This window comes from Caretta caretta, chromosome 4 (assembly GCF_965140235.1).
Source record: "Caretta caretta isolate rCarCar2 chromosome 4, rCarCar1.hap1, whole genome shotgun sequence".
NCBI lineage: Eukaryota > Metazoa > Chordata > Testudines > Cheloniidae > Caretta > Caretta caretta.
Genome location: NC_134209.1, coordinates 68,004,210 through 68,028,107, shown reverse-complemented (window position 1 = coordinate 68,028,107; position 23,898 = coordinate 68,004,210). Strand labels below are relative to the sequence as shown.

Sequence of the window (23,898 nt, the reverse complement as noted above, 5' to 3'; positions counted from 1 at the left end):
ACAAATGTGTCTGTGCTTCCTTCCATGCTGCCACTTCCACACAGAGCCTCCCCCCACCAGTCTGACCTGTAAGCCTGCCTCCCTTGCCTTTAAACGCTCAAGACCTATCACCAACCTGATCGCTTTACTTGTATGCCATCTTTGTTGTCTTTAGATTGTAAACTCTGAGCAAGTACTCTCTCTTATTATGTGTACGTACAGTGCCTACCACAATGGAACTCCCAATCCTGAATTGGGCCTCTGAGTTTGCCTTCTGTGTATAATATATTTAAATTTAGGTATTTGAACTGTACTTTTTCTTCAAAGAGTCCATATCCAATATGGAAACTCTGTGCTTATCTTTCTCAGAAGTCTGTATTCCCTATGTCAAGCAACACAACTCCACATATTTGCCAAAGTACTGAACCTCTCCCTAAAAGAAACCTACCCGAAAAACAGCCATAAACACAGATACATTTAAGAGCAGTGGTTCTCAAACTTATTTGATCACACCCCTTTCTTTGTGTCTGTAGTAGTTTATGCCCTTCCCCCACCACACAAGTACCTATACCGATAAAAAAAACCAAGATACAACTTTCACTAAACATTAAAAACAGTAATGCACAGATTCAAACAGAGCCATTTAAATATATAGTACTGTAAATTTTAAGTGAGATATTGCTTACTTGCATCAAACTGTTGTTACTAACGTGATGGGTGTGCCTGTTTTTTGGAGCAGAGCAATTCCACCCTGGGTTGGATGCTTGAGACAGCTGTCCAGAGATCCCTTTCTACCTTCAGTTAAGTGTACACACCATGTCATAGCAAGTGGATTAACGTACAGATGGCAACAACTTTGTATAACGCTATGCAAGCTTAACAGAAATCTGTCAAAATGCACAGCACCATCTCGAGTCAAATGCAAAGTGCCAGCTGAACACTATATGTACCAAATTTGTGGCCACGAAAAATTACATCAGACTGTGAAATATGGTCTCCCCTGTGAATTCTGGTCTCTCTGGCCCATCTCTGAAGGCAGAGCGGAGAGCAGTGCCCAGCTACCCAGGTGCCCAGCTCTGAAGACAGAGCCTCCCACCAACAGCAATACAGAAGTAAGGGTGGCATGGTATTGCTGCTCTGCCTTCACAGCTGGGCAGCCAGAAAGCCATGGATGCTGGCTGGGCACCCAGCTCTGAAGGCAGCACTGCCTGCCAGCAGCAACACAAAAGGAAGGGTAGCAATATCGCAATCCCCCAACAGGCTTTTGACCCCCTTTCAAGTCCAGGCCCCTAGTTTGAGAAACTCTGTGGCGATATCACACATTATTCATGGGTTTGTCATGGCATAAACAGCAAATTTCACAGATGTGTAACACATTTGTGAAATTTGCTATTTATGCCATGCCAAACCCACAAAAATGGTGTGATTGCTGTGGGTAAAATGTGTGCAGTAAGTTTCTTTTCCCCAAAGTTTCTCACACCCCGCTAGAATACATTCTGTGCCCTCCAGCAGGGCCCATCCCCCACTTTGAGAACCTCTGATTTAGAGAGCAGTGCACTGGACTCTCCCCACTCTCTCTTGCTCAAAGGACGCCAAAGGTAATTACACAAGCGATTTAATTGCATTTTCTAAAGGTGGCACTTAGGAATGCAGACCCTACGGAGGACATAAAGAGGATGTCCACAGGTTTGCCCACGTATTTTTTGCTGACTACTTAAGCATGCAATGCATTATATCCATAGTTTAGGTGCAAAATGCATGTCTAAACTTCCATGTTTATGGAATTATTGGATAGATTATCAAGAAATGTATGTTATGTGGAAATGTGTACACACAATAGTTTTCATTTGCACTAGGTGCTTCAGGGACAGTTCTAAAAATATAGCAAAGTTTTTGCATGCTTAATATGCATTCAATCCCAATGGGTCACCTAAAGATAGTATCAAAGTCATCATTTAGCAACTGTTTCCTGTAATCCACCACATTCAAATCACCATTCAAAATTGCAATAAAAGCCTATTACCAGACTACTTGAAAAGAGGAGCCCCTAACACATTACACTGTATACAGACACTCTGGAGCATTATTAGAACTGCTCCCTGGATTGCTGACAGTTGATTTATAAAACAGGAATCGCTACACTTGTAAATCTTCCAAGTCACCGAGGCAGTAATACACAATAACTTCTCAAAGTGACTGGAATAAATATACAGGCACAACAGTAACACTTTATTATTCTTGCAGATGAGAATAATCTGTGCCAGACTCTGTTTTCACTTACAGCAGTGTAAACCTCGAGTAACTACTTTAACTTAAATGGAGTTAGTCTTCAGTTACTGTAAATACCAAATTTACCAGAGTAAACTGAAATAGAGATTGGCCCATTGTGTTTACAAATTGCCCTTAAATCTGATTTAGAAGTATTGGTGTTTAAAATTACTCAGGTTTCAGAGTAGCAGCCGTGTTAGTCTGTATTCGCAAAAAGAAAAGGAGTACTTGTGGCACCTTAGAGACTAACCAATTTATTTGAGCATAAAGCTTTCGTGAGCTACACCTCACTTACTCATTACATTCAGCCTCTGAGCAAATTCCTGCATGTCATTCCTCTAATCATTTCTGTACACAGAAATTTCTGAAATGTATAATAAGCCTTATAATGTTGTGAGGGTTCTTTTTGGAATCTGGCTAAAATTATAGCAATAATAAAGCATTTCTAACTATTAATGTTCATCGTATATATAAAAGCTACTCTAGTTGGGACTAATGAAACACACTACCAGCTTCTATGGCCCCTACAACAAGAGCTGAACTCACATTTCTTTATCCCTGAGTTATCAAAAGTCATGAAAATCTTCTAAAGGTTAAAGAATTTAGCCCTATTCTTGATCCGGATTGGACATAAAAGTCTCTACCTAGTTACTTGTGCTGCCATGTATAGCACAAATAATATTGTTACAGATGACAGGATGTTAAGAACATAAGAATGGCCATACTGTGTCAGACCAAAGGTCCATCTAGCCCAGTATCTAGGGTGACCAGATGTCCCATTTTTAAAGGGACAGTACAGTTTTAGGGGACTTTTTTCTTATATAGGCGCCTATTACCCCCCACCCCGTCCCGTTTTTTCACAGTTGCTATCTGGTCACACTACCAGTATCCTGTATTCCGATGGTGGCCAATACCAGGTGCCCCAGAGGGAATGAACAGAACAGGTAATCATCAAGTGATTGATGATGTTGCCCATTCCCAGCTTCTGGCAAACGGAGGCTAGGGACACCATCCCTGCCCATCCTTATGTAGCTGAAGGGTGAACTATTGCTTTACGTAGTTTAACAAAATGTCTATTGGTTTTTCCTAAAAACTGGGCCTAATTTTTCCCCCTCTTCACTGACGTAAGCAGTAATAATGACTAAAATGAGTAAGGACTGACCAATCTTGCAAATTCTTATATATGTGCATATCTTTACTCCTGCAGCTAGTCCTACTGAAGCCAATGGAACAACTGAAGTGGGCAGAGTTACATGAGAGTGTTAGCGGCGTTGGAGCTTCAGAGAGAAATCACACCTATGCAAGAGTGGCCAGAATTGGGCCCATTGTTGTAAGTGATAACTATGCCCACTCTACTCCTTCCTGTTTGCTTACACTAGTGAATAAGATTACGGTAAAAAACAAAACAAAACAAAAAAAACCTATCAACTGAGGAAGAGAGCAAGTTAAACAAATTTATGCCATACTCAACCTTTACTTATATAACTACATGTTTTTATTTGCCAAGTCAGTGTGTTTTAAAACCCACTCATTTTTCCACCTACTAACATATATTACAGATTATTAAATTTCTTAAATAAACTAGTTTTGACTAAATAATCATCTCAGGATTCCAATAATGGCAACTAACTGGTACATATTCCTGCGAGCATCAGCTATGATATATGTTATACTGGTGCATGCAGGAAGGAATCAAACAAAATGAAGTCAATTTATGATAATAAAAAAAAAAAGGAAAAAAGTAGCAAGAGGACAATTCTGCAAAATAGAGAGAGACATTCAGTGGGGAGAACATTTTATTTTCAAATTTTCAGTGAAGTGTTACAAGCAGCAGATCAGTAGGATCCTATTTAAAGTATATTGTCAAGTGATTTTTCTAAAAAAAAAACAAAACAAACAAAAAAAACTACCCATGATTTGGAATTACTGGTTATAGGTTTGAAGATAAATCTTTATTTTCCAATTTGTCCTTTTCAATTTAACAAGCATGGAGGAGGTTTTTTTCCCCACCCGTGTTCAGAACCGAACAAAGAAGTTTTGCTTCTTTCCAGTTTTGTACAGCTGGATTTCTGATTGTCAGCACAAGTAATATTTGTTAGTTAATTGTTTTTGCAGAGCCAGCAAAAGGCCCAGAAACATGAGTTATAGAATTCTCACAAAAGTGGTAGTTTGAAAAACAAAATTCTCATGGTGATACATGGGTTTTTGTTTGTTTTAAATCTATTTAGAATCAAGTGGAAAGTCACAATCTTTCTGAAACTCAGATTCCCAATCTGGGAAACAGGAGCTCTTTAGATTACTTCTAAAAATCTGTGATCTGTAGTCATTCTATCCCACAGTACACAGCAACAAAGACGACTGTCCTCAACTAACTCCAACTATACCTCACCAGGCTACCTGTACTGAAGTCTGTGAGTCAAATCAACGGAGTTAGAAAGGAAACAACAGGAATACCAAAATTGGAATGAACAACTACTCCAACCTACCAAGAAACACAATGATGCACAGCTAATCTACTCAACCCCAATCAACTACTAGAGCAGAGTGACTAATTCATGACAAATACAGCTTTTTATGGCCTGTGGAATGTTCACACGCAGCTGGCATTTCCTCAATTGTATACTGACTGATTTCTAGCGTGATTTTTTCATCTTCTATGCCTGTGAACAGCTTGCTACAAGTATTCTATATCTGAATTGTTATCGGTCACAAGTCACATGGTGTTACTTGTTGTGATTGTAGGCGTCTCTCTTATAACAACTCAATGTTAGCTTCAGATTTGCTTTCTGCAAGTAAAACCTGAATGTCCACAGCAAAATGAATACAAGAGACATGAGCACAGCTAGATTTTAAAATTGGAGTGTCACACATCACCTTCATACTGGTGCACATAACAAAATTCATGTGGTGGGGATGGGGCCAAGGGGTTTGGAGTATGGGAAGGGGCTCAGGGCTGGTGCAGGGGTGTGATGGCTGCGGCTGGAGGTGTGGGCTCTGGGGTGGGGCCAGGGATGAGGGGCTCAGGGCTGGAGCAGAGGGTTAGGAGTTCCAGCTGGGGATGCAGGCTCTGGGGTGGGCTCAGGGATGAGGGGCTCAGGGCTGGGGTGCAGGGGGTGAGGGCTCCGGCTGGGGGTGGAGGGTGGGGCTGGGGATGAGGGGTTTCTGGTGCAGGAGGGTGCCCCGGGGCTACAGCGGGGAGAAAGGACTCCCCCCAACTCTCTCTCCCCACAGCAGCACCTGGGAGGCAGAGGTGTCCCTTCCTGCCACAGCAGCTCTGGGCTGGGACAGCAGGATAGGCGCCCCTCCCCCGGCCACAACAGGTCCGAGCTGGTGGAGGTGGGGCCAGCCCGCCCACTGATGCTTGATAGTCTGTGCTCCTTCACGGCTCTAAACCAACCAGAACCCTCTCCACCACGAGGCGCGAGACTATGGACCAAACAGTGCCCAAGTTGATTCAAATCCTCGCACCAATTAGCTCCTGCCCTGGCCGCTCCAGGCTGTGTTCAGGCTGCCCCTCCCCTGCCACAGCAGGTCTGGGGCTGAGTTGGGGCTGGGGGAGGTGTGCCCCAGCAGGTCCCGGCTGGGCTGGTTTCCTGAGCGTCTGCATGGTGCTAAACAGGCTGCTGCATGGCCATGCAGCTCACAGGGAATTTAGGTCACGGTCCATGAATTTTTGTTTACTGCCCACGACCTGTCCATGACTTTTACTAAAACATAGCCTTAGTCATCGCCCTGTTATAATTCACAGCTCTAATGGAAACCTTTGCACTCCCTGATATAATTTCACATGTCAATGACGACACAGTTCGTATTTATTAGTGTATGACTGGTAAAAAGAATGAAAATCAAACATCTGGATGATCTCAGGTTAAAGAACTGAATTGCTGGATAGTATAAGAAGCAATTGACACATTTACATTTACATGCACTTCTATTATGTTATTTTAACATGCATGCCAATGTCAATCACAATGAATAAGACTTGCAACTGTTGAGTAATTTCGTTAAGCTTTCTAGGCAAAAAGGGTGTTTGTGCCTATTTATACCTGATTCCATTACTAATGGAGGCTTAAAATGTCAGATTAGCCTCAGAACTCCAATCCACCCAAGATCCTGATGTCACCACATTATTATTTTAAAATGAACAAGATCAACTATGGCATGCCAGGGGCTGCCACTAAAACTGTACACACTCTTGTTTGCTTCTGGACCAGCACACTATATTGAAATTAATTCAGCATGAACATGCAATCTTCAGAGTGGCTAAGCTTTGAGATACACTTGAAGATAAGACCATGGTCGTCTCTATTTTTCTCTCCCTTACCTCATAGCTGCCAAGGGTATTTTTTTCTGCCAGAAAACTTTCAGGTCCTATTGTTAAAGGGTCACTATTCATTTAGATTGCAGTGTCTATACAACATTCTAGCCACTTCACATAAAGTAACATATTTAGTATAAAATTTTAAATCAGTATCATCCATGAAGAATAGCAATACTTGCACAAAATAAAGGGTACCAAATAAATGATCAATAATAATAGTAGTAATAATAATAAAAAACCCATGTTAGAATCCCTGTATCCACAGCTCAACAACCCAATGTCCACATACCTTGCAACTAAAAATGCATCAACTAAGGTCTGAATACATTTTTCCCCCTCAAATTTCACTGCTAAAGGAAGGACCCAGTCCTGGAAATCCTTACTCGCTGTCGTCAATGGGACTGCTGGGGTAAGAAAGGACTCTTGAATTTAGTAAGGGTTTGTCCACACCAGAACTTTGTCGGCAAAAGTTTTGTCATTCAGGGGTGTTAAAAAAAATACACCCCTGAACGACAAAAGTTTTACTGACAAAAAGCACCAGTGTGAACCGCGCTTTGTTGGCAGGAGCTCTCTCCTGCTGACAAAGCCACGGCCGCTTGTGGGGCGGGTGGAAGTTTTTTGTCCACAGGAGAGTTCTCTCCTGCCAACAAACAGCAGCTACAATGTGTGGCTTTTAGTGGCAGGGTTGTAGCAGCATAGCCACGCCACTAAAAGCTGCGTAGTGTAGCCATAGCCTAAGAGTTTGCAAATTCCAGCCCTGTTATCTGTGTTTGTTCAAATGCCGCTGATGGAGTAAGAGACATAAATCCCTTCTATCAGCTTCCCCTGTGGTGCAATCTCATTAAACCATTAACAGGACTGACAAACAAAGAGAGCTTAATGACAGGTTTCAGAGTATCAGCCCTCTTAGTCTGTATTCGCAAAAAGAAAAGGAGTACTTGTGGCACCTTAGAGACTAACCAATTTATTTGAGCATGAGCTTTCGTGAGCTACAGCTCACTTCATCGGATGCATACTATGGAAACTGCAGAAGACATTATATATACACAGAGACCATGAAACAATACCTCCTCCCACCCCACTCTCCTGCTGGTAATAGCTTATCTAAAGTGATCATCAAGTTGGGCCATTTCCAGCACAAATCCAGGTTCTCTCACCCTCCGTCCCCCCCCCCCCCCACCCAAACTCACTCTCCTGCTGGTAATAGCCCATCCAAAGTGACCACTCTCTTTAAAATGTGTATGATAATCAAGGTGGGCCATTTCCAGCACAAATCCAGGTTTTCTCACCCTCCGCCCCCCCCACACAAACTCACTCTCCTGCTGGTAATAGCCCATCCAAAGTGACCACTCTCTTTAAAATGTGTATGATAATCAAGGTGGGCCATTTCCAGCACAAATCCAGGTTTTCTCACCCTCCGCCCCCCCCCCCCCCCCCCACAAACTCACTGGGGGGCGGAGGGTGAGAAAATCTGGATTTGTGCTAGAAATGGCCCAACTTGATGATCACTTTAGATAAGCTATTACCAGCAGGAGAGTGGGGTGGGAGGAGGTATTGTTTCATGGTCTCTGTGTATATATAATGTCTTCTGCAGTTTCCACAGTACGCATCCGATGAAGTGAGCTGTAGCTCACGAAAGCTCATGCTCAAATAAATTGGTTAGTCTCTAAGGTGCCACAAGTATTCCTTTTCTTCTTAAAGAGAGCTTAAATAATCCATCACATAAGGCTTCCAGTTATTGATGACACTGTGCCTGTGATGTGGATTCTGGACTTGGTTGTCCAATGCCTTGCATTGTAGGTAGTTATTTACACCTGTGCAATGTGGTTGTTAAACACTACCTCTGCTGTCAGTGACTTAGTAACCTTTTGCGTACTCTGCCTATATAAGGTACAAAGCAGCAGAGAATAACGCATTCACTCCACTGCCAATTTCCACTTGGAGTTTGTAAAACAGAATCCACAATATTTGTTGCTACCAGGTAGTAGATATTTATGTCCCTGATGGGAATTAATGGAAATGAAATATAGTTCCTTCTGAGGAAATAAACATACTCTCAGAGTTTATAGCTAGGATACTGAGAAGTCATCAAAAAGACTTTACCTGATGTGGCAATGGGAGGGGAAATATTTTACCTGAAATAACCCTGGGATCTTCAGAAAGGAATTAAAACCGTTGTTTTGAATTGAAACTAGGATTGTAAACAATTCATTAACACATTTTAAACTCTCTTTTGTGCTTATCCAAGTCAGAGCCAGCAATCAAAATGTAAATGATAGGAGGGTCTAGAGTCTAGTGCACATTAAGCACAGATCACTGTCCCTATGTCTATTAATATTTAATGGAAAGAGATTTATTTTAAGCATGCAGTCATTCTAAATTCATGTTCTATGTGTGATTGTTCAGCTCCTTAGATTCTTAACATTTACATACGAACATTTACATCTGGTGGGGGATGAGGCAATGGAAAGCATGACAAAACAAGTGACATACCAGGAGATTCTCTGGCTTAATGTCTCTGTGCACAATGTTGAGACCATGGAGGTATTTCAGTGCACTGGCTAGATTGTAGACCATTGCGCTACCATCTCTCTCTGTATACTTTGTTGAAGAAGTGATAGCATCAAACAGGTCGCCTCCCTAAAGTAAGGGAAAACATCAAAGGCAATGACAAGAAAAATCATCAGGTGTCAGTACCCTAGTCAGACTGCTGAAAAGATGTCAGAGAAAGCCATACTTCAACATCCTTGCACTCGAGGCATACTCAAAAACCTATGTCATGTATTATATGGGAAAGATAGGCTGCACAACTTGAGGCTTGTCTACATGGAGAAGTTGATGCACAGTAAGCTAGGGTGTAAGTTTAAAGCACACTAGCAACTCCTCACTAACTCCCTGTGTGGACCCACTTACTGAGAGTGACCTCACATGGTTTAGCTTTGTACATTTCCAAAGTGCACCAGCTATTACAGGCTTTTTCCTCATGTAGACAAGCCCTTGGAAACAGCTATCATGGTAGGGAAGGACGAACTTGTAGGCTCAGGCACTGGGACTCAGGGTAACTGGGTTCTATTCTCGAGAGGCTTGTGTGTGTCGTTAGGCAAGTCACTTCACCACTCTGCTCTTCAGTTCCCCAGCAGTAAGAGGAGGATACCACCACTTCCTTTCTCCCTGCTTTTTACTGTCGTGTCTATTTACATTATAAACTTGTCAGAGTACTACAGACCTAATTGTTCATACAGTGCCTAGCAGCTGGAGCCTCTAGGTGATGCTGTAATGCAAATACTCAATAATAATTACATAATAAATTACATGTTAGAAATACTTAGTGCAAACATTATGAAAAGTAAAAATAAATAAGGATGAGGCAGGACAACAGTGCTGCATTCTACAGCATATTTGCCTCATGTAATATATGGCATAGAGTCTGCCTGGTGTTTTTTGAGCATACCTGTTGTGCAATATCCTATCAGCATCCATTATAGCTCAGGGGTATGTAACAGCATTTTTAAAAACAGTAGTAAAGAAATATTTTTATTTATATGGCATTTCCACGTGCCGCAGTTAATTTAAGTTGTGTGCCACTATGATGGTTACCTTGGATACAAGTGGGGGAGTGACTTGGCTGGGCTGGAGGTGGAATTCCATGTGAAATGTGAAAATGTGCACATGTGAAAGCAGCAGCAATTCAGGATATATATGCAAAGATTATCCCCTCCCCCCCTTTTTTTGAAAAAAAAAACCACTTATAAAAAGAGGAAAAGTTGCATCTTAAAAACAAAAAAGCCATCTGCCACATAAAAACTGTTTCTAGAGATAGCCAGAAATGAAGCAGTGGTACTGAACCAGCAGCTACAGACCCTCACCAGGGGGTTTCAAGCAAACAGATGTTGCGGAAAAGGTTCTTGAGTACAGTGAAATTTGTAGATAGCAATACAATCTGAAATGTTGATTTATACTTTTATCCAATATGCTGATAAAGTCTGGGTATACTGCTGTTGTTTTAACATACAGACTAGTCTGCATGTTTGCTATTGTTCCTGTACGGGAGATAAGAATGTACATTCGTGTGCAAACACATGTGAGAAGTGTCATATTTGATATGGGTTTATAAATCTAACTCAAATGGCATAGACACTCAAATTATTAGTTATCTTGTCACAAAACAAACGGCTAAGAAATATCAGACCTATGCCACATAGAAATTTCTGGATTGTTTCAGTATATTTGTATATTTTCTTATTTATGATGGGGAAAATATGCTAAGTATCGTAACACGGAATCTATTTTTCTTCTATATAATATTTTTCAGGTGTTTCCTTTTAAACAATAATTGTGCATGTCATTTTGCCTCCTTTGCTGCTCCATATGCTATTCCTGAGGGAGTTCTGCACCCAAAAAATAAAATTCTTGCAAAACTGTGCACATTTTGTCAAAACAACAATATAAATCACACCATTTTCAATTATTTTGGTGCAGGGTGGGTGGGTCTCGGCATGGTGGGGATTTGAGGTGCAGGTGACTCACCAGGGGGTGGTCTGGGTACAGGGGGTGAGGGGGAGTTCAGATGCCTGGTGGTTGGGCATTGGGAGGTGCAGCTCTCTGTACAATGACCCCCTCCCCCACAGCTGGAGTGCAATGATGGCAGAAAGTAGGGGCGGAACTTCCAGCAGCCCAGGAAAGTTCCTGGGGATGGGTCTGACCTGGCTCTGGCCTATGCAGGGTCAGAGGAAGTCCCATTCCCTCAGCCCAGCTGGGATTAGCAGCTGGAGTCCAGCGCAGGGTAGGTGCCACTTGCCCAGTCTCCCCTAGCCCTGCCCCTCCCAGCTCTGGGTGCACCATGATAGCGAACGAGAGGGACAGAGAGAGCTCAGCCCCAGACCCCAAGGCGGTGACTTGCATCTCCCCCTGCTGCTCCTGACGGCCAAACCAGACTCCCTCCTGCCCCCTGACCTGGGAGGGAAGCATGAATCAATTTTTCTGTGGGGGAAAGAGTAAAATCTGCAGAGACATTAAGTCTGCGCTTGCGCAGTGGCGCATAATTGCCTGAGTAATATGCCAAAAACCCCTGGTTTGTGTAACATGTCCATGCTATGCATTAAAATGTTTCTACAGAGGTGCTTCATAATGCCTTTGGCTTGGTAATTGACAAGAGTGCAGTATCACTCTCCAATGCCAGCAAAGTGGAGCTCACAAGATTTTTCTCTGTGACAGCACATCTAGCATTCAGTCCACAGAAGATAAGCAACATTACTACCACCAGCTGTAGATCTGCCAGCAGTTGGATATCTCCTCTAGCTGAAGTGTAGAGATTTGTGCTTCTGGACTGAAGAAACAGGACTGTGTATGTGAAGGGGAGTGTAACATATTTAGTAATTGTGTCTATTGTCTACAGGATATAGATTAATTGCAAACCGAGTAATTCACATAGCTGTATGTGAATGATTAAATAAGAAAAGCTGATGGAGAAAAATGTTGCAAGCTGGTGACATGTTTACTGTGCATGTTGTGATGATATAACAATGTAATTTTAAAAGTTCCAAATATGGAACAAGAAGTTATCTGTATTTCCCTTTAGACTGGGCACTTACCTTACAAAAAGCACCTTAAATCCCTGCTATGTGAATAGTATAATGCCAGGTGAAACATGGTAACAATTTTTCATTTTAATGGAATTTAACAACAGTATTTGCATGATTAATTGGAAGTTCTCATCAAAATGCTTATCTGATTATGTCTCCGGAGAGACATGTGGTATTGGAATCTTCCTAGACTCCACATTATGTGTAGATAAAATGAAAAAGAAAATTCCTTGAAAGAGTCTTACCTTGACTAACTCCATCACCAGATAGAGTTCTGTCGGAGTGTCCATCTCCTCGATCAGCATGATAATATTGGGGTGTTTCACTTGGCGCAGTATGGATACCTCATTCTCTATCAGGTGCTCCTGTTTAGTCAGGAAAAGGAGGAAAGAAAGTTTATTTTAAATGACAATGAACTCCCAGTAAAGCTTCCAGGTGATAGATAGATAAACAAGAAAACTATCTATCATCTATCTACACACACACACGTCTTTCACTATATTATTTATATTGCAGAGCTGTGGTGAAATGACACATTTGAACCTTCACTTAATACCACTGTATTTCCTTCCAGACCTGATCTCTTACAAAATAGCTGCCAACTTCATGGGTTTTATTTTTGTTTGGTTTAATATTTATATTTAGAACCTGAAAACTACTTAACTTACCCATTTAAGTACAAAAATTGTTTGGCTCCAACAACTTGATATTGTGCTAGGGTTAGATTTTATTTCCCCTTCTCCTGCCCCTCCCCCCCTTCTATGAAGGTACAAAGGCTTTAAAATAAGTTCATTCTAGGGTTTGTTTTTTTTTCTTTGTTTTAAATTCAAGACACCCATCCACTAAAATGCATGCTGGAGATTAAAGAAAGTCATACATTCCCTTTCATTCATGAATGTTTTTCCTTTTTAAAATATCTGAAAACATTCCACAGGGACCTTTCAGTTCATTGTAAATCTAATAATCATCCCTGTGTAAAACAAGAGGTTATTTGTACTTTGGGAGATAAATCACCTCACTGGGAGTCTGAACTTACTCACATTAAAAACACCAACTAGTAACAAGCACCTCATGTATTTGTGAGCAGAATTACTGGAAGTAGATGTGTACATATTATGAAAGACTGTACATGAACAGTGACTGAAAACCTCACACTATTTCACCATTTGTCTGCAGGGCTATATAAAGATGTCCTGTTTTCTGGTCAAAGCTCAGTTACATGGCTGTGTAATTCGTAAATTTTAATTAATGGGTCTATTTCCCAGAACCCACATACAAGGCATGCATCTCATCCTGTGAGAGTGGTGCAGCATATATTGGTTAAACGGGTCGCACCTTTGAAACGCAATTTGCAAGAACATCAATTGTCATTCAGCAGCTAACTTAAGTCTGACGAAGTGCGCTGTGGCTCACGAAAGCTTATGCTCAAATAAATTTGTTAGTCTCTAAGGTGCCACAAATACTCCTTTTCTTTTTGTGGATACAGAGTAACACGGCTGCGACTCTGAAACCTAACTTTAGTCTGCTCCAAGCAAACCTGCTCTGGAGAAAAGAAAAACAAACGAACCAATTTTGTTTAAAAAGGTTGTCCTTTACCCACAGAAAGGAGCCATTGTAAGATGCTAGTTATTGGGATTCATGAAAAAACCTAAATAAAGCAGGGCCAAGGAACCAAGTGAAATCTGGAATCCTACTATAAACAAGATCTCAGCTTTAGGAGCAAATAGCTAACATAATCAATTAATTACACAATTTAATTCTGATCTCTGCAGCACAGAACCATCTTTGTTATCTTGGCCTCATCTGAGCCGTTAAATTGTTCTCTTTAGACAGGTTTAGGTGACAATCTACTGTAATTAACCTTTCTATAAAAGATTACAAAATGCTCTTGCATCACTGTCCTGATACATGTCCTGTGAAATGCTGACCTATTTATGGTTATTCATTTGTAATCATCTTGTCCTTGCTGTATTCCATTAAACCTTTTATATATATCAGTTTCCACAACTACCTCAACCTCTTCCTCAGGGAGATTGCTGTAATAGATTTTAGTCTAAGTTTAAATGGATTTATTTATGTAGAAATGATTGTACTATTAACATGTATACTGATGAATAAGAACAGATCAGCTAGTTTAATTAAAAATTTGTAGGACACTCAAGATACAAATTGCTGGACAGTAAACTTGTGTTGGACAAGAGTGACCATCCTCAATGTAGAAGTTGTGCATATTTGGACCAGATGGTTGTTTTAAGGCTTGTGCCATGTGGGAATGGGTGCAGATACATTCAGCTCACAGAAGCAATTTGAGCACTGTTTTCCCCATGGTCATTCATTATTAAGTCTCCTTACTAGATCCTAACTTATCTCATATTCTGTGTCTATTTAATGGGGTAGGGGCAAGATTAAATTCCTAGTTCCTGATAGACAGTTTAGGATTAATGCATTTAGCAGGTAATGCACATTGACATGTACACTGTTACAGCTGCTACCTTCCTGCCTAACAGAAGGAATGTTATCTAAATCTCTCGCAGAACACTGTAATATGGTATGCAGCATTTGCAATTTATAATTTTATTGTACTATAGCTCATCCCTTCAAATATCCCTGGATACTGTAGTCTCAGGCAGGGTTGCATCAAAAAAGAGTTTTGTGCAATATCCCATAAATACTGGGCTACCTACACAAACACTGCCGTACCAGACCAGACCATTTTATCTTCCCCAGATCCTGCCTGTGAGAGTGTCCTATACTTCTTACCTTCAGAGAAAGGTAAGTGGCTTCCATCACGCATCTGGTCATTTATCCATAATACTATGTCTTGAGTAAATTCCTGCCTGACCCCAAGTGATGATCAGTGCCTGTAGCATAAGGGCTGACATCTTTATGTAGATAAGAATAGCATCTACAAGTACATAGTTACGATAAAAGTGTCTAAACCTTTCTCGAAACTTGATAGATTGCAACAGCGAGTTCCAGGGGTTAATTAAATTGCATTAGAAAAAGAACTTCTACTGTTTTATATCTGTTGCTTCTTACTTTTCTAAGTGACTTGCCCAGAGTCACACAGGAAGTCTGTGGTAGAACAGAGAATTGAATCTGGATCTCCCATATCCCAGGCCAGTGCCCCAACCACTGGACCAGCCTTGCTCCCCCAGAAATGTTTTATTTATAGTTAATTATTATCTATACTTTCAAAAATTTAGTCCAATAACTTTTTGTAGATCCAGATTCTGTTTCTTTCAGGCTCTCTGCTTAGGAATTGTCCCACAATCAGTCCAATAGGCTGGTGTTTATAATGCTTCAGTCTGAAACACCTGTATACTATTCTTTTTCACCCACTAGACAACCAGACACGGCAAGATCAACAGATCTTGGGTAGGATCCGTATAGCAGTAGAAACTCCCAGGAAAGTCTCCCACCCTAGTGGGAAAGAGAAAACAGCCAAGAGAATCCTCTCTATTTGTGCCTGCAATGCTCATAAAGACACTGGCCTCAATTCTGTAACATTTGCTTGTGACACGTGGGAATAAGACAGGAAAGGGGTTTGATGCGTTTTCCAGCTGACTGACTCTGAACTTTTTAAATTCACCACTTAAAGCTTAAACAACAATTTTGTAATAAATGTCATTTGTAAGGGATAGGGATTTTGTCACTAGTCAATAAAATGCTGTTTTTGAAAGTCCAGCTGTATACAGGTCAAGGAAGGGGTGCTCCAACCAAGAGGGAAAAATAAGGGACAAGGCAGAAGTTTTAAGTAAAATAGGAAATATAAGTAAGATGTCTTATTTATTTTAAAACTTCCATGCTTGCCAAATCACTGGGGGGTAACTCCAACCGTCTTTTAGCCCCAAAGAAAAAAAAAACCCAAACAGTTACCTGCCTTCGTAGCTGTTGTTCTTCGAGATGTGATGCTCATGTTCATTCCATTCTACGTGTGTGCGCAACCACGTGCAGAGTCAGAGATTTTTGCCTTAGTGGTGTCCGTAGGGTTGGCCCTGGCGTCCCTTTGGGTGCTGTGCCCATATGGCGGTATATCAGGTGCCGCCGATCCTATGCCCTCTCAGCTCCTTCTTGCCGGCAATTCCGACGGAGGGATAGGAGGGTGGGGAATGCAATGGATATGAGCAACAAATCTTGAAGAACAGTTATGAAAAGGTAGGTAACCATTTTTTCTTCAAGTGCTTGCTCATGTTGATTCCATTCTAGTTGATCAATGGAGGTGGGCTCAGATTTCACAGTCTAGCTGTAGTGGCTGGCTCTACCGAAGCCTGCATAGTCCTGGGCCTGCTGGGTAAGTGAGTAATGAGATGTGAACATGTGGATGGACAACCAGGTGGCCGCCCTACAGATGTCCTGGTTAGGCACTTGACTAGGAAAGCTGCCGAAGAGGCTTGGGCCCTGGTTGAGTGGGTGGTAACAATTGCTGGAGGGGACACCTGTGTCCAATCGTAGCAGCAGAGAATGCAGGCAGTAATCCAAGAAGAAATTCTTTGAGTGGACACTGGATGATCTTTCATCCTGTCAGACACTGCGATGAACAATTGCGTTGACTTGTGGAATGGCTTGATCCTTTCAATGTAGGAAGCTAGCACCCTCCTGACATCTAGGGAATGCAATCTATGCTCCTCCTCCAAGTTATGTGGCTTTAGAAAAAAGGCAGGTAAGTAAATGTCCTGGCCCATATGAAACTGAGACCACCTTGGGCAGGAAAGCTGGGTGAGGCCGAAGCTGGATCTTGTCTTTGTAAAAGACTGTATAGGGCAGCTCCGAGGTAAGTGCCCTAATCTCAGAGATCTGGTGGGCAGATGTTAATGCAACTAAGAACATGACCTTCCAGGAAAGGAGGAGAAGAGAACAGGAAGCCAGAGGCTCGAAGCGGGCCTCATGAGCCATGACAGCACAAGGTTCAGGTCCCACGGAAGTACGGGTCTCCTGATGTGCGGGTAGGCACGCTCGGGGCCCATGAGGAACCTGGCAGTCATGTCCCGGGCGAAAACCAACCTACCCTCGAGCGACAGATGGCAGGCCGAGATAGCAGCCAAGTGGACCTTGATAGATGAAAGGTGCGGGTCTTGGAGCTTGAGATGCAGACAGTAGCCCAGGATTAACTGCAGCAAGGCCAAATGCCTTTATTTGAGGTCTAACAAGCCAACCACTTCCATTTGGCCAGGTAGGTCGCTGTGGTAGACCGTTTTCTGCTGCCCAACAGGACCAGTTGGACACCGGCTGAGCACTCCTGCTCCTCTGCATTTAACTATGCAGCAGCCAAGTCATCAAGTGCAGTGCCACCAGGTTCAGATGCAGAAGACTGCTGTGGTTTTGGGACAGCAGGTCCAGCCTGAGTGGTAGCTGTAATGGAGCATCCAACAAAAGGTCCAGAAGCGTGCCAAACCAGGGCTGGTGTGGCCAGGCCAGTGCTATGAGAATCACCTTTGCCTTGTCCTGCTTGATCTTCATGAGGACCTTGTGAATTAACGACACTGAGGGGGAAGGTGTACAACAGAGCCCCCAACCATGGAAGTAGAAAAGCATCTGACAGGGAGCCTCTGTCAATCCCCCAAATTGTGCAGAAAACGGGGCATTTCTTGTTCTGCCTGGACATGAACAGGTCCACCTGGGGAGCGCTCCACTTCTGGAAGACGATGCTGATCACTTCCGGACGGCAGGACCACTCGTGGCGAGACGAGAAGGCCCTGCTGAGGCGATCTGCCAAAGTGTCCCTGGCTCCGGGGAGATCATAGAATCATAGAATATCAGGGTTGGAAGGGACCCCAGAAGGTCATCTAGTCCAACCCCCTGCTCGAAGCAGGACCAATTCCCAGTTAAATCATCCCAGCCAGGGCTTTGTCAAGCCTGACCTTAAAAACCTCTAAGGAAGGAGATTCTACCACCTCCCTAGGTAACGCATTCCAGTGTTTCACCACCCTCTTAGTGAAAAAGTTTTTCCTAATATCCAATCTAAACCTCCCCCACTGCAACTTGAGACCATTACTCCTCGTTCTGTCATCTGCTACCATTGAGAACAGTCTAGAGCCATCCTCTTTGGAACCCCCTTTCAGGTAGTTGAAAGCAGCTATCAAATCCCCCCTCATTCTTCTCTTCTGCAGGCTAAACAATCCCAGCTCCCTCAGCCTCTCCTCATAAGTCATGTGTTCTAGACCCCTAATCATTTTTGTTGCCCTTCGCTGGACTCTCTCCAATTTATCCACATCCTTCTTGTAGTGTGGGGCCCAAAACTGGACACAGTACTCCAGATGAGGCCTCACCAATGTCGAATAGAGGGGAACGATCATGTCCCTCGATCTGCTCGCTATGCCCCTACTTATACATCCCAAAATGCCATTGGCCTTCTTGGCAACAAGGGCACACTGCTGACTCATATCCAGCTTCTCGTCCACTGTCACCCCTAGGTCCTTTTCCGCAGAACTGCTGCCTAGCCATTCGGTCCCTAGATGTGTGGCTACAAGATGAGGGTCACAGATGGTGATGAAGCCGCAAAGGGAACCCCCTCCAACATCAATGTTTGATTCTGCCACCCAGTGAGTGATGACAGTACATGGTCTGGGACCCTGACAACTCGGTCCATGCTGTGTCTGTTGGGGATGTAGACTGACGCAAGCAGGGGCCTCAGACTGAGCCGTGCGCGTCAGACCGCATAAATGCAGACAGCCATGTGGCCCAACAATCGTAGGCACGTGTGAGCAGTGGTGAGCAGGTGGGCTTGAATGCATGAGATCAGGTCCGCCATGGCTTGGAACTGTGCCTCGGAGAGGAAGGCTTTGGCCTGAGTGGAGTAGAGGGCCGCTCCAATAAACTCTATGCGTTACATTTGACCTAAGGTCAACTTTTTCTTGTTTATTAAGAGCCCCGGGTCGCGACAGGTGGAACAAACCAGATCAAGATGCTGCCGCACCTGATTCCAGGACTGACCCTTTATTAGCCAGTCATTGAGGTACGGGTAAATTTGAACACCCCGGGGCCTCAGGTAAGCGGCCACTGGCGCTATGCACTTTGTGAACACTCTCAGGGCTGACCAGAGACTGAATGGCAATGCCATGAACTGGAAATGGAGCTGGCCCAGAGTAAAATGCAGGAAGCGCCTGCGCCCCGGGAAAATGGAAATGTGGAAATACGTACAAGTCGAGGGCAGCATACCAGTCTTCCCAGTCCATGAAGAGGATGATGGAGGTCAGGGAGACCATGCGAAACTTCAACTTTTTGAGAGACTTGTTGAGGCGACGCAGGTCCAAGATAGGTCTAAGGCCCCCTTTTGCTTTCAGGATCAAGTAGTAATGGGAGTAGAACCCCTTTCTCAAGGAACCTCCTCCTCCACTAGCTGCTCTTGAGAAGAGTCCCTGAAGGAGGAGGGGAAGGGGGTGGGAGGGAGGGTCGGCGATGAACTGCAGGGTGTAACATGATGATTTTACTTTGAAAACCAAACGGTCCGAGGTCAACTGATACCAGACTGACTGGAAGGGATGGAGGTGGTTGAGGAAAGAGTGGGAGGGTGGATCCTGAGAAGCGACTAGGGTGTCGCCCTTGAGCACACTCTCAAAATGCGGAACGCCCAGGATGAGCAGACGAATGGTAAGACAATGGGTGTCTCCACTTAAACCCCTTGCCTCTATCCTTTCTCCTGTAGGTGCCCACCTGGGGAGTCCCCCAAGACCTGGTCTTGAAAGTGAGGGCGTAACAGCTTCCTGGCCTGCTGAGGAGTATGGTTGCCAAAGTAGCAGAGGGTGGCAAGGGAGTCTTTAAGGCCATGTATTTCCCACTGAATGCATACGATGAAGTGAGCTGTAGCTCACAAAAGCTTATGCTCAAATAAATTTGTTAGTCTCTAAGGTGCCACAAGTTCTCCTTTTCTTTTCGTGCATACAGACTAACACGGCTGCTACTCTGAAACCTGTCTTTAAGGCCATGGAGTCTCTAGTCCATGAGCTCGGAGACGAGGCCCATCCCCTCAAAAGGGAGGTCCTGTAGAATGGCCTGTATCTCCTGGGGGACTGCAAGCAGGAGCTGCGCCTCCTGGCTACTGAGGAGGTGACCACCCTGGCCGCTGAGTCAGTAGCGTCCCAGGCCATCTGAAGGACCCCCTTGCCACTGCTGTGCCTTCATCCACCAAAGCAGCAAACTCCTGGGCTCAATCCTGCAGGAGAGCCTCGAATTCGTTAAGGAGTCCCACAGCATAAAATTGTACCTGCCTAACAGGGCCTGATGGTGAGATACCCAAAATTGCAGTCTTGCCATCGAATAAATCTTTCTGCCAAATAAGTCCAGCCTCCAGGCATCTTTGCTTTTCAGTTTGCCACTGACTTGGCCCTGCCTGTCCCTTTCATTAACAGCGGACATGACCAGTGACACTGCTGGAAGGTGTGTATACAGGTATTTGAACCCTTTTGCAGGGACGTAATACTTATTTTCCACCTTCTAAGAAGTAGGTGGAATGGAAGAGGGGGTCTGCCACAGCAATTTGGCAATCTTAAGGACCCCTGGGTGGACGGACAGCGCAATCCGAGCCCTGTTGGAGGAGGATATGTTAAAGAAGTCTGACTCCTCTGCGACCTCTTCAATTTATAAGTTCAAGTTGGTAGCCACCCTCTTAAGGAGGACCTGTGCTCCTTGAAGTTGTTGGGGATGGGGGACTGCCCGCTTGGGAGGGACCCACCACCACTTCGTCTGGAGACAACAGGGACAAGTGCACTGCCAGGGGAGGGATGGCTCCTTAGGTGCTGGAGTCCGATGTGCTGCTCCCCATGTTGGATTTAGTACCGAGTTCCAACTCCGGTGCCGGGGGGCAGTTTGTCCAAGGCTGCCAGGGAGGACTGGTGGGAATACGGGACCGACATTACAGGCACACCCCTGGGTTCCAGTATGGCCACTGAGCAGGCCACTGTCCCTGCTGCCACGGGTGCTGCACCAGCTTCCTGGGTCAGTGGCGAATCACCCCTCCTTGGCGAGGGGCTGAACTTCCAGTCGGAGTCTGACCACTGCCCTTCCAGTGACCAGTGCGGAGCCATCGAGGTATGAGTCTGCCGACTCACCCTGGTTGGCGACCAGCGAGGCGAGGATCGGTGCCTGCCCAATGAGCAGAACCGGGGAATGGAGACCGGTGCCACGACCGGGAGCAATCCCGCCCCAGTGGGAACGGATGTCTGGAAGACCGTCTGGGCAAGGGTGATTTGCACCGTGGTGATCTTTGATGAGAAGCTTGCTGGTACCGGTGGTACAGGCACCAGTGCCTCAACTCCAGTGTCCCACGGCTCGTAGTGAGAGAACACGGTGTCGGGGACCTGGGCCTTTTGACCGGAGACCAGGAATGTGGTGCCAGGGTCCTAGGCCGCAGAGATGGGGATCTACACCTGCAGTCTGGGGACCAAGAGTGATCCACTGCCCTATGGGGCCGTCCATGACCAGCTTACCCTTAGGCATTGGGGCAGTCACCAGGTCCGGCGCCTTACGCAGTGTCTGCAGTGCCAGTGCACCTGCTTGTTCTTTAGCGCTTCAGACAACTACCATGGGGGGTCACTAATAGGCATCGGCCTGTTGTAGGACAAGCATGGTTTGAAGCTGAGAGAATGGGGCGTGCCCCACTCTGTGGCGAAGTCCCAGCCTGGGCTCCAACTACCAGACTAATCTAACTCTTAACTTAAAAGCTAACTAAATACCTAAACTATATATAAAGTTGACAGACAACGGGCTGCTGAAGAACCACTATCGCTCTTGCGATTGCAAGAGAAGGCACACCGACCAACCGTCACGGGCACCGAGAAGGAACTGAGAGGGCGTAGGGTCGGTGGCGCCTATATACCAGCACAAGGAAGCGTCACTCAAGGGGGTGCCACAGCCAACCCTACAGATACCACAAAGGCAAAAATCTTAGACGACTGTGCATGTGGACGCACGTACACCTAAAATGGAATCGACATGAGCAAACACTCAAAAAAGAACAGGGTGTTTTGACTGAATAAGGACTGCAGGAATTTATCCCATATTAACTTTGCTTACAATAAGAAAAGGAGTACTTGTGGCGAAAGCTCATGCTCAAATAAATTGGTTAGTCTCTAAGGTGCCACAAGTACTCCTTTTCTTTTTGCGAATACAGACTAACACGGCTGTTACTCTGAAACTTTGCTTACAATGGTTACTAATGTTGATATGGGTCATGACATACTTTGGGGCCTTTATAATTTTAATTCCCTTCATAATCAGTATTGGGTCCCATTATGCTAGGTGCTGCATGCACACACACACACACACACGTTTCATCCTTCAAAGATTTTACAATCATAGTCACTGTGCTGTACTTTCACATTTCTCTTTTTATTCCATTTTGGCCCAATGAAGGGAGAACAATTGTGGAAATACTGCACATTTTCTTTGTTAGTTCAATAGAATAAATTACAATCTTTGTTTTTGTTCCATTATCTACTAGATTAACACAGTTACTACTTCTATTGTTTGCATTTTGGATGGAAAATAATCCTGCTAATGCTAAACAGATAATTCTGAAAGCAGTCACAGTTCTATCAAACCCAAACACCGCCCCCCCCAACACATACCACTTTGACTAATGAGCAGCTGTGAATGTTATTTTTACTCTTTTCACATGTAAATGGGTGTACACTACCTTTCCACAGCACTTTGCCTTGTCTATAATCTTCAGTGCAAACTCCTTTCCAGTGTATCTAAGAAGAAAAATTGGAGAAACATTCATTAATGCCAGAAATTCCAGCCCATTTTCTGGTTATCTGTGAGAATACATGTAATCATAATATAATCTTTTCACCCAGGGGAACATCTGACAGAAAGATGGCAGAAATTATTTCATTTTGTTTCTCCTCTCTCCAAGTAACAGTCCTGACTGCTGTTTCCCTGACTACCATTACAGTACCTAGCTTATTGTGTGCATTAATCCTAGGACCATGGCAGTGACTCTAATATGACCTAATATACACTCTGCCACTACTCTAATTCCATATGCAAAATTTGCCCCCAAATCCTTCATGTAGCTCTGTTCAACTGGCAGCCTGTAACCACACTTTGAAGACAGATCAGACTGCAGGTTTGCTTGTCAGCTCATGTATAGGATGAGCAGCAAGAAGGCAGCCATGAATATCGATGGCCTTTATGGAAAAAGTCCCATAGAAGTTAGTAGGGAAGAAAACTATAGGGTTCTATAACAATTACTATATAAGAGACATCAGTGGCTATTAAATTCTATAGGATTTTAGAACTATCTGACAGAATTTTACAGGATGGTTCTGCAAAACCTAGAGTGACTGAGATGATCATTTTCTGGTATATGCGAGAGGACTTTTCCTCCCGTAAGGTAGGAGCTTACTCAAGCTTTTATACTTGGTCACCCACATCCAGATCTAAACATGTTCTCCACATGAAATGGAGAAAAGCAACAAGAACAAGCTGGTTTGGTGTCTATAAAGAAAACACTGCCGTTCATTGTTGTGAATGACCTTCAGTTAACATGTTACAAATAGCAAGGGAAATGCAATAAGCCCATTCCTATTACTATTTATTATTTGTATTGCAATTGCACCTGGAAGCCCCAGGCAAGATCAGACCTAATGTAAGGGGTGCTATACAAATTCTGCTTTGTAACAAGCTTTTGTATCTCAATAAGAAATATCAGGTATATTTTATTAAGTTCATAGCTAACTATAGCCAACAAATATTTTTTGTTTCAGATACAGCTAATAAAGACTAATGTGTCACAAAAGGAATTAA

At 43.8% G+C, this 23,898-nt stretch overlaps 1 protein-coding gene across 4 annotated transcripts in view; it reads right to left on the bottom strand.

Moving 5' to 3' along the window:
* Positions 1–23,898, bottom strand: part of LOC125635697 (serine/threonine-protein kinase DCLK2) — a 144,992-nt gene that overhangs the window by 15,798 nt on the left and 105,296 nt on the right. For all 4 annotated transcript variants that reach the window (XM_075127730.1, XM_075127728.1, XM_075127731.1 and 1 more), the window contains 3 exons: positions 22,784–22,841; positions 12,396–12,515; positions 9,062–9,208 (listed from right to left, as the gene is read on the bottom strand). In XM_075127730.1, coding sequence (XP_074983831.1) covers positions 9,062–9,208; positions 12,396–12,515; positions 22,784–22,841 — 325 coding nt within the window. The remainder of the gene's footprint in view (positions 1–9,061; positions 9,209–12,395; positions 12,516–22,783; positions 22,842–23,898) is intronic.